The following is an 11092-nucleotide window of genomic DNA, read 5'->3' on the forward strand; positions in this document are numbered from 1 at the left end:
TTCTGGATGGTTAACCGCGTATTCGAATATGTTATATTGTTCATCAGGCAAGTTTTCAATAGTTATATGATTCGTTATTTAATTTTATAAATGTTTACATGATCTTCTGAATGTATAAATGAGAATTGGTATTGATTAATTTAGTATAATTGATCAGGTTATATAATATGTGTATAAATATAAAGACTCACCTCTTGAATGGTTGTGGTTGACAGGATTATTATTTATTAACTGATATTATGTGATTAATATGTTTATACGATAACTTATATCGTTTCAACCGTTGAACTTGCTAAGCTCTATTGAAGCTTACTTGTGTCATTTCTTGTTTCTCTGTAGATATCGTTTTGTGGAATCGGGCGATTGGATCAACCTGAGGGTCATACTATCCATAGAACTATCGGTAGATTTTGTCAAGTTTAACTTTTGGGTTATATGGCATGTAATAGGTGTATTTTGTATATTTATTTTGAATACTTATTTCATGTGTTACATATTAGGTAGATGTAAAGTTGCTTAAACTTGGTATTACCTTGCTTGTCTTTGTGCCTTGGTTTTGGTAGAATATGTTCATATAACTATGTTTTTGGCTAGTTGGTACAAACCTCTTGAAAATGTTTGAAATATGGTAAGATTGAATGTGAATGGATAGAATGAAATGATAAGTTGGGTATGTGTTTTAAGTATGGACTTGTGAACTCGAGTGCAAACTAGTTTGGTATGAAATGTGAATTTGATTTGGCAATTGAATTGTGGTGTCAATGATGATACATTGGTTAGGAACTTAAGTTGTTTGTTTTGGTATGTTTTAAGCTTGTTTGAATGTGTTTTTAAGGTTTGGAAATGATTGACTTTGGTTTAACTTGGAACCTAAGTTTTGGATGAAAATTTGTCTGTTTTGTAAGCTTTTTAAGGTGCACACAGCTTGGGACACGGGCTGTCACATAGCCGTGTGCAACACATGGCCTACTCACACAACTGTGTCTTCTTAAATTTTGGTGCAGGTTTATCACACACGGTCATAGGTTGTTACACTATCTGGCAAACGGTCTGCGACACAACCGTGTGACCCTAGTTCTATTTGTACATGAGCGGGCACAAGGGCTGCGACACGGCCATTTGACCCTTACTTCGAATTGTACATGGTTGGGCCACTCGACCATGGTCCCGAGCCACACGACTATGTGACCCCTGTTTCTAAAATTTTTAACTTTTTCTAAAATTTTATGTTTTGATTCAAATTAGTCCCTAGTGGATCCCAAACTATTTCTAAGGCCCCGTAAGCTCAATTTAAGGTCAGTAAATGTATTTATGCTATAAATGAAATATAGATTTGAATATTGTCATTTAAATTAATATTTGAATGGTTTTATGATGTCATTTGATTGACTGTGTGTTGTAATACTTTGTAACCCTAATCTGGTGACGGAGATGGGTTAGGGGTGTTACAAACCTAGTAGTTTGCAAATTTTACGATTTGGTCCATATTCGATCCCAAGTCAACTTAACAGCTTTCGTAAGCTCATATAAGACCCAAAAATGATTGTATAATATATTTTATATGCGTAATATAATAATTAGTATGTATTCATAATTAAATTGAATTTTATTTGATCATAGTTGCTCCAACAATAAATATGGCATCCCATAGCTCGAACCTAGCGACTGTGTCAGGTATGGGGTGTTGTAGTCAAGATGTCGTTAAATGGGACAGGAAGGCGGGGCACCTCAATGGGGATAAAGATTTCTATTCCTTAGTTTATTGTTAGTTTCTTAAATCCAGCAATTAGACAATTGGTCCCTCGTCTAAAAGATATGGGAAAAGGTCAAATACTACTATTCATTGTATTTTGTATAAGTTGTGGATTTAATCCATGTAATTCAATTTGGTCAATTTTAGTCCTTGTACTCTTCAAATTAGTACTTTCTGAATTTTGAAATTTCAGTCTTAATCCAAACGATAGTAATTAAATACATTTGATTAAATCTTGCTTCTAGTCCTATACAATGTGTAAAGTTGTCAATTTAGTCCATGCTCTCCAACAGGATCATTCTTAGTCCCTATACTTTTCAAAATTTAAATTTTAGTCTTAACACAAACAATAACCATTAAATCAATTTACTGGCATTTTTGTTAGTAATATGTAAAAATAGTAAGTTGACATGGCATTACACACTGAAGTACAATGATTATGAGTTAATAATTATCATTTGGTTAGGATTATAATTTTAAAATTTGAAAAGTAAAAGGACTAAAATTCACTAAATTAAAGTGTAGGGACTAAACCCAAAACTTATACATAGTAGAGAGACTAATAGAAGAATTTAATTGGGAAAAAACTTGTTTTGTCTATTATCATTTAGTGTTTAAATTATATTAAGATGATCTTAAAAAATCACTTTTAAGCCTCCAATAAAAATATGTAACTTAATATCATATATTTTCAAACACTAAATCAATTCTTTTTAATCATATTTTGACCTTGATTAGCGTGGATTTATTAAATAAAATTAACGAAGGGTTTATGGTTTTTTTTTTGTTCAACTAAATCTATTATAGTATTTCTTGTTGCCTGTCATCTCTAAATGTTCTAGGACTTTGTCCAGAGCATCTTTATAGATTCTTGCAACTGAAGGCTATCAGCACTTGGTTTTCATTTACCACCATACATTGTAATTACAAACTGAAGGCTGTCATCTCTAACTTGTTGCCTGTAGTTTCTCCCTCTTCTCCTCGTTTGGAATGGTATATTCATGCATGGTGTGGTAAGAGAAAGTTGAGTTCTGCATACATGTTTAGATTCCCCCTCTATAGATCCTCATGCTTGAACTTTGCCATCTTTGAAAGTTCATCAACTGCTTCCACCAGGTGATCAAGCCTAACTACAAATTCAATGAGCAACGAAGTAAAGGTGGTAAGTGATAATGCTGCGGTGCTCTTCACTGCTCTCATCTGGGGCAAAATTGTTGGTGCAAGAGGCAGCAGCAAGCTGTTTCTAGCCTTGCTTGAGTAGTAAGCCTCGAGGCTTGGTGAAGAAGCAAACTCGGAAGCAACAACAGAAAGATGAAGCTAGCAAGTGAAAAACAGAAAAAGAGAGAAAAGATTGAATGAAAATGAGCTGATAACTTTCATTAACACTTCAACAAGGCATTAAGCTATTACATATATCAGTCAACTAGTAAATCAAACAAGTAATCACCTAATCAACTACCTAACTCCACTAATTTGCATTGAAACTTACAAGATTAGCTTGTACAACTTGCATTGCTGACTTTTCAGTCAATCAATATCAAAACATTTACCTACTTAGTTCAACATGAACTAGATTACAAAAACAAACGAAATGGAACTAAAACAGCAAATAGATTGACAGCTTCAAACTTCAGTTGCTGCACACCATGGCTCCACTGCTTGCTGCGATTCCAGAAGCTTGACCACCTTTGCATGTCGTGCATGGCCACCTTTGCATGGGAACTAAACTTAACACTCCTCCTTAGTTTCCATGCTAGTAACACCTAATTCCCTTTTGAATTTAACAAATTTAGACACATTGAGTGCCTTTGTGAAGATATCAGCAATTTGCACTTCTGAGTTGCAATGAATCAGCTCGATTTCATGAGCTTGTTCCATCTCCCTTATAACATGCAACTTAATATTGAAGTGCTTGGTTCTGCCATGAAAAATGGGATTTTTTGCAATTGCAACAGCAGATTTGTTGTCACAATAAATCTCTGTTGCCTCCTTTTGGTTTTGGTTTAAATCAGTCAAGATTTTTCTAAGCCATATGGCTTGGTTCACAGCAGATGCAGCAGCAACATATTCAGCTTCTGCTGTTGATTGTGCCACCAGACTTTGTTTCTTAGAACTCCAGCAAAACATGCCTGAGCCAAGACTGAATGCATATCCGGATGTGCTTCTCATGTCATCACTTGATCCAGCCCAGTCACTATCAACATAGCCTATTAGCTTCATGTTTTCAGCCCTTTTGAACAATACACCATGACCAATGGTGCCTTTGATGTATCTCAGCACTCTTTTAGCTGCTCGAAAGTGCTGATCATTGCAGCAATTCATGTATCTTGATAGCATACTAACAGCAAACATGATATCGGGCCTTGTGGCAGTCAAATACAACAGACTACCAATGAGACTCTTGTACATGGTCTCACAAATTGGTTCACCACTTCCTTGCCTTGAAAGCTTCACTCCAACAGCCATTGGTGTGCTTGTTGGCTTGCAGTTCTTCATAGAGAACTTGTCCAGGATCTTCATAGTAAAAGAACTCTGACAAAGAAAGATTCCCTTTTCTGTTTGGTTCACTTCCATTCCAAGGAAGTAGTTCATTCTGCCTAAATCAGACATTTCAAACATTTCCATCATTCTTCTTTTGAAATCTTCCAGCATTCTTCCATCTCCTCCAGTTATCAGTAGATCATCAACATAGAGTGACAGAATAAGCTGAGTTTGAGCTTGGTTCTTCTTCACATACAGTGTTGGTTCACTGGGACTTCTCTCAAATTCCAAACTGAGCAAGTAAGAGTCAATTCGAGCATACCAGGCTCGAGGAGCCTGTTTCAGGCCATATAAAGCCTTTTTCAGTCTGTACACCATGTGTTCTTTGCCAGTGATCACAAATCCTTGAGGCTGCTCGATGTAGATCTCTTCTTCCAGGAAGCCATTGAGAAATGCAGACTTAACATCAAGCTGATGAATGGTCCACTGATGTTGAGCAGCCAAGGCAACTATCATTCTAACTGTGTCAAGCCTGGCTACTGGTGCAAATGTCTCCAGATAGTCCAGACCATACCTTTGGCTAAATCCTTTGACAACAAGCCTGGCTTTTAGCTTGTTCAGACTGCCATCTGCATTCTGTTTTACTCGATAGACCCATTTTACTCCAATGGTCTTCTTTCCAGCAGGTTTATCAACAAGCTCCCATGTCTGGTTCTTTTCAATCATGTTGATTTCATTGACCATAGCTAGTTTCCAGCCTTCATCTGCCTCAGCCTCTTCAAAACTGCTAGGTTCTGCTATTGCAACCTGTGCCCTTTCATAAATATCATCTAGGGGTCTTGTGCCTCTCACAGGCACATCATCAACATCCATTTCAGGTTCTAGCTGCTCAAGTTCAGCTTGATTAGGCACTAGGTTTTCTGAAACTGCTTCTGGCTCATTTTTATCCCAATTCCAGTAGGCTTTTTCATCAAAGATGACATCTCTGCTCACTTGGACTTTGTTTATCAAGGGATCCAGAACCCTGTAGCCCTTCTTGACTGAGCTGTAGCCTACTAGAACACCTGGTTGAGCCCTTTTAGAGAGCTTGTCTCTCTTTGCTGCTGGTATTTGTGCATAACACAGGCAACCAAACACCTTCAGATGTGCCAGGGAAGGTTTGAAACCAGACCAAGCCTCGAAAGGTGTCTCGGATGCAAGAGCTTTAGTAGGAAGCCTGTTCTGAAGGTAAACAGCAGTGTTTACTGCCTCAGCCCACATGGTCTTGGGCAGTTTCTTCTCAAACAGCAGACATCTGGCCATATCCATCAGACTTCTATTCTTTCTTTCAGCTACCCCATTCTGCTGAGGTGTGTAGACATTTGTAAGCTGATGTTTGATACCAGCATCATTGCAAATGGCTTGAAACTGAGCTGAAGTGTACTCAGTGCCATTATCAGTCCTTATCGATTTCAACTTGTAACCTGTTTCTGTTTCTACAGCATTTTTAAACTTCACAAACACTTGAGCTACCTCAGACTTGTGTTTTAAAAAGAAAATCCAGCAAAACCTTGTAAGGTCATCAATAAAGAGGATGAAATACCTGTTTTTGCTGAGTGATTCAGTCCTCATCGGGCCACATACATCAGAGTGCACCAGCTGCAGTCTTTCAGTAGCTCTCCAGGTTGAATTTGTAGGAAATGGCAGTCTTGCCTGTTTCCCCATTTGGCAAACTTCACACACATCATCATGCTCCACTGAGCTGATGAAGTTCTCTGCCAAGCCCTCTTTGGCCAGTCGAGCCATTGATCTGAAGTTGGCATGTCCAAGCCTTTGATGCCAAAGCTTGGAGTCTTCAACAGAGGCTGTGTATGCTGAGTTTGAGTCATTTGCCCAGTGAACCTCAAAGCATTTATCAGTCATTGTGACTGTCATAAGGCTTGATCCACTTGGATCAGTAATATGGCATTGTTTATCCTTGAACACAACAGAATAACCTTTCTCGAGCAGTTGAGCTATGCTGAGAAGGTTTCTGTCAATCTGTGGTACCAACAGCACATTTGGAATGATCTTGTTGCCTGTGGGAGTACATATCAGCACTTCTCCTCTTCCTTCAGCCCTTATAAACTGACCATTTCCAACCTTGACCTTGGTTTTATAACTTTTGTCCAAGGTTTTAAACAAGGAGGCATCTGGTGACATGTGGTTAGTGCAACCACTGTCTAGCAACCAGCTTTTAGAGCATTTCTTCTCAGAAGCTACACAGGAAACAGCAAAGACCTGTTCTTCTTGGTCACTACTGTCCTCAGCTACTCGAGCTTCAACCTTTGACTGCTGAAATTGATTCTGCCTTGGCTTACTTCTGTTTTTGCAGACCCTTTCAACATGGCCCTTCTTCTTGCAGTGTTGGCATACTGCATCTGGCCTAAACCAGCATCTGTCTTCTGGATGGCCAGGCTTCTTGCAATATCTGCAGGGCTGGTCATTGCTCCTTGCAGCATCAGGCTTAGGCCTGTTTTTCCAGGGCCTTTTGCCTCTTTGAGCATTAGTGCTCGAGGTTTCTCTGGCCTTGGCTTGAAATGCACCTTCTTGGTGATCTTCAGCTCTGCTAGCTCTTCTTTGTTCCTGAGCATAAAAGGTGTTGATTAGCTCAGTCAAAGAGATGCTAGCAAGGTCTCTTGAGTCCTCTAGAGAGGATATCTTGGCCTCATATCTCTCAGGCAAAGTGGAGAGGACTTTCTCCACAATTCTTGCCTCATCAAAGTGCTCACCAAGGAGCCTTATGCTGTTAACCACTGCCATAATTCTATCTGAGTACTGCTTCACTGTTTCTTCTTCCTTCATCTTCAAATTCTCGAAATCCCTTCTCAAGTTTAGCAGCTGCTGTTGCCTTGTTCTCTCAGTGCCTTGAAACTCCTCCTTGAGCTTATCCCAGGCCTGTTTTGGAGTCTCACAGGCCACGATTCTGGTGAAGATGACATCTGACACACAGTTCTGGATGCAGGACATGGCTTTGTGCCTTTTGGTCCTCTCATCAGCATGTTGCCTAATCTGAGCTACTGTGGGATTAGCCCTCAGTGGTGCTGGCTCAGTATCTGTGTTGACAACTTCCCACAGATCGAAGGCCTGTAGGTAAGTCTTCATCTTGACCAGCCATATGTGAAAGCCTTCTCCATTGAAGACTGGTGGGGCTGCTGGTGAAAATCCTGAAGAAGCCATCAAGTTCTTTGTTTTGAAGCAACAGGTCCACTAAGACAAGAGCTCTCGATACCAATTGTTGGTGCAAGAGGCAGCAGCAAGCTGTTTCTAGCCTTGCTTGAGTAGTAAGCCTCGAGGCTTGGTGAAGAAGCAAACTCGGAAGCAACAACAGAAAGATGAAGCTAGCAAGTGAAAAACAGAAAAAGAGAGAAAAGATTGAATGAAAATGAGCTGATAACTTTCATTAACACTTCAACAAGGCATTAAGCTATTACATATATCAGTCAACTAGTAAATCAAACAAGTAATCACCTAATCAACTACCTAACTCCACTAATTTGCATTGAAACTTACAAGATTAGCTTGTACAACTTGCATTGCTGACTTTTCAGTCAATCAATATCAAAACATTTACCTACTTAGTTCAACATGAACTAGATTACAAAAACAAACGAAATGGAACTAAAACAGCAAATAGATTGACAGCTTCAAACTTCAGTTGCTGCACACCATGGCTCCACTGCTTGCTGCGATTCCAGAAGCTTGACCACCTTTGCATGTCGTGCATGGCCACCTTTGCATGGGAACTAAACTTAACAAAAATGCCTATTCTAAAACCCCCTCCCTTTTCGAAAGGATCCACCTCGCTAGAGGGCCAAGAATTCAGCCTTCGTGATTGTTTCCTCATCATCTCATAGTACGACTCTGTCAAGTTTTGTGTCAAGTGATTTGAGCTTTTTTCATGGTTTGTGCTGCAAACATCATCGTCCTGGTCTAGGAAGTCGTACGGGGTTGTTGGTAGAACATGAGAAAGCTTTGGAACTGGGTTAGAAGAGTTATCAGGAAGGTCATAATGAGGGGTGAGCAGGTATGAATGCATATCTATGACACGCTGGAGTCGCTCGGTTGAGCTGTGAACCCTGTTTAACAGGGAGGTTTTGAGGCTTCGCTTCATGTTCCAAATATCCTTGCCCAAGCTTCTCACTAGCTCTGCTGCCTGGTTTGCTGCATCCTGGATCTCTGACTGGAATGCGATTCGGAGGTTGTAAGGCGCCTGAAAACCAAGGAACAGAATAATAATTCCATCCAGAATTTGGAAATTCTTTCCTGCAGGTTAGTTCTTATTATGAGAAGAGGGGGAAATACCTGAATCTCAGAGTGAAGAACTCCATGTAGTGCCATAACCTCATAAGCACAGTATCGAAGAACTGCCCCAACTTTGACATACTCTGACCATGGATAGAAGAAGTTTCGGAACCGGCCATGTGGGGGCTCCCATTTTGATGCGTCAGCCTAATGATTGAAACCAGTCAGAATTATATCAACCACTGTCAAGGGAAAAACGAAGGAGAATTTATGCAATGTAGACAGAGTAAATTAGATTACCAAGGACTCCAATTTGGCAGAAGAGTTTAATGTGGTTCGGCATTTTCTGTAGGCAGGTTCGTCTGGGAACTCATCCATTACTTTCTCAGAAAATTCAGCTTGATTTAGCTCCTCATCTTCTAAATATTTCTTCACACATTCTGAAAGTTTTAGCAATTTTAACTTTCACCAAGGCTAATGACCAATTCAAGTCTTCTCCTTAAAGGGATGGGAGAGATTTTCCAAATTTGCTAATTACCTTCAAGTGAGTCAGCCAATGAGTTAAAGCTGTTGACTAGCTCTTCGTGTAATTGCTCCCCAGCCCACATAGGAAATACAAGTACGTTCACGAAAGCTGCCACAAAACCTCCAATGGCAATAGAGTACAGCCTATCCATGGAAGTTCTGATCGGGTTCCCCATTCGATATCCAGAGACTATTATGAAGCAATAGGTGAAGATTATGATCCGGAAACCATGTTCATAAGGTGCAAGCGGTGGCCATAGTTTCACGAATGAAGTAATAGCCCCTGCTCATAATGTCCAAAAACAGCACTTTAATTAGTACGTGGATTTTTCTTTTTCCTTCATTTTAATAGTACATGGATAAAAAGGAAAGGTCTATTTCGTATAGTTTGGACTGCCTAGAGGATATACCAATAAGGAAGATGCTAAGTCCGATTATTATCGGCTCAGCAATTCGGCCTGTAAGTTGAGCTAACTCACCAACTGCAATAGCCAATATTGCAGCAAGCAAGCTTCCAAGTGCTCGGTTGAATCCTCGATTAAAAGTTTCCCCTTCACAAAATTCACAACAGTAAGAAAATACATTTCCTCTCATTTTCATTCATCATGAAATTAAGTCTTGCATTAACATACATACGTACCAACTGTATATTCAAACATGATGGCAACAGTGATGATTGACCAAATGATGTTTGTACCAAAAATTTCATAAGCTCCTCGTAGAAGTATGAGCAATGAAACAAGTAGAACAGCCAATCCTACTTTAAACGAGAATATTACCCTATCAACGTCGTCTTTGCAAAATTCCCAAGCACTCCATATCCAAGCTTTGCAAGGAAAGCCCTGAAAGCCTGATTTGTTGCCATCTTCCGGTTGCTTGGCTTTATTAGGTGGTGGAATATCGATCTCCACGCTGCCCTTTTTCCCATTCATTCCCCACTGAATTTATATAACTTCTCTCAACCCTGCCCTCAATGGTTCAGTATTACTTTCCAAGAAAATTGGGAATTACAGGCACATGGATTTGTGTATGGATGGGATGATAGGTTTTTAAAGGGAGTCCAACTCAGGATATAAAATGTAGAAAAGGGAATCATACGGTATAATAGTAATAGAAGAGTAGATGGAGCTAAAAACTCTGGATAAAGATGCTTAACCTCAATAATGTTGCAATGATGGAGAATTAGAATCGAAAATGGGTAATTTTTCTTCTATAGATAGAATTTTTTTTTTCTTTATTCTCTTCTAAGATTAATCTTACATTTCATGGTTGCTTGATTCATTTTGGTATTTAACCCACTATAATCATTGTCATCTGGTTGCCAATAAAGAAATTTCAAGCGAAGGGTCTTCTCAAATGATTCCAGAATAAGCAAATTTATGGATATTATTTAGAAGAAGAGAGCATATTTTGGTGGGTATTTTAAACAAAAGCTAACAGAAAGGCCTCACTTTTCTCCATTACAGAATTTATTATACCTTGAATAAGACTGTTGAGATGTGTGCACCAGTCCATCATCTGCTATTGTGATTTAAGCATATCACTATAATATTCTTTCTTTTTTTTCGTATCTGACTACGTAATATATACTTTATTATATCTCAGAATGTATTCGCTAAGCCACGTATTGTTCTTTTACAGTTGTTTTCCTTGCCTCGTAGGGTTGCTTCTATTGCAGCTAATACTTTCTTTGAAGAAAAGTAGCTTGAATGGATTGATTACTTATTTGCAGTGACAATGCATTATGAAGAGCTATACCGTTACGTGAATAAACATAAATCTTATGACTTCTGATTAACTGATAATAAAGTTATTCTCCATAAACGAACGAATTGAGCAAGGTACTATCTGTACTCAAAATGTGAATTTGAGATGAGGAATATATTCCACTGTCAACTACAGTGATCGAACAATGCAAACTTAAATCTCACCTTTTATTTATACTCTGAAACTTGGAAACACCAATCACCACTATTTCACCCATTTGATTTCCCACCATAGGTGTTGCTAATTTCCCAAATGCTTTTTTTTTTAAATTGTTTATCGAAATTACAATTAAACTTGATTGAT

At 38.8% G+C, this 11092-nt stretch overlaps 1 protein-coding gene across 3 annotated transcripts; it reads right to left on the reverse strand.

The window, feature by feature from the left end:
* Positions 1-2583: 2583 nt before the first annotated feature.
* LOC107955217 (aluminum-activated malate transporter 9) lies at positions 2584-10275 on the reverse strand. 3 transcript variants are annotated; one of them, XM_041099084.1, is made up of 7 exons: positions 9663-10275; positions 9433-9573; positions 9036-9305; positions 8798-8937; positions 8558-8704; positions 8014-8465; positions 2584-2963 (listed from the first exon to the last, which is right to left on the reverse strand). In XM_041099084.1, exons 1-7 carry the CDS (start codon positions 9952-9954, stop codon positions 2810-2812), a joined length of 1596 nt encoding a protein of 531 aa, XP_040955018.1. In that variant the 5' UTR covers positions 9955-10275; the 3' UTR covers positions 2584-2809. The 3 variants fall into 3 exon arrangements, with proteins under 3 accessions (XP_040955018.1, XP_040955017.1, XP_040955019.1); XM_041099083.1 differs by lacking the exon at positions 2584-2963 and adding an exon at positions 3105-3436 and having other exon boundaries at positions 7960-8465; XM_041099085.1 differs by lacking the exon at positions 2584-2963 and having other exon boundaries at positions 7628-8465; positions 9502-9573; positions 9663-10175.
* Positions 10276-11092: the final 817 nt, after the last annotated feature.

This window comes from Gossypium hirsutum, chromosome D08 (genome assembly GCF_007990345.1).
Source record: "Gossypium hirsutum isolate 1008001.06 chromosome D08, Gossypium_hirsutum_v2.1, whole genome shotgun sequence".
Taxonomy (NCBI): Eukaryota; Viridiplantae; Streptophyta; class Magnoliopsida; order Malvales; family Malvaceae; genus Gossypium; species Gossypium hirsutum.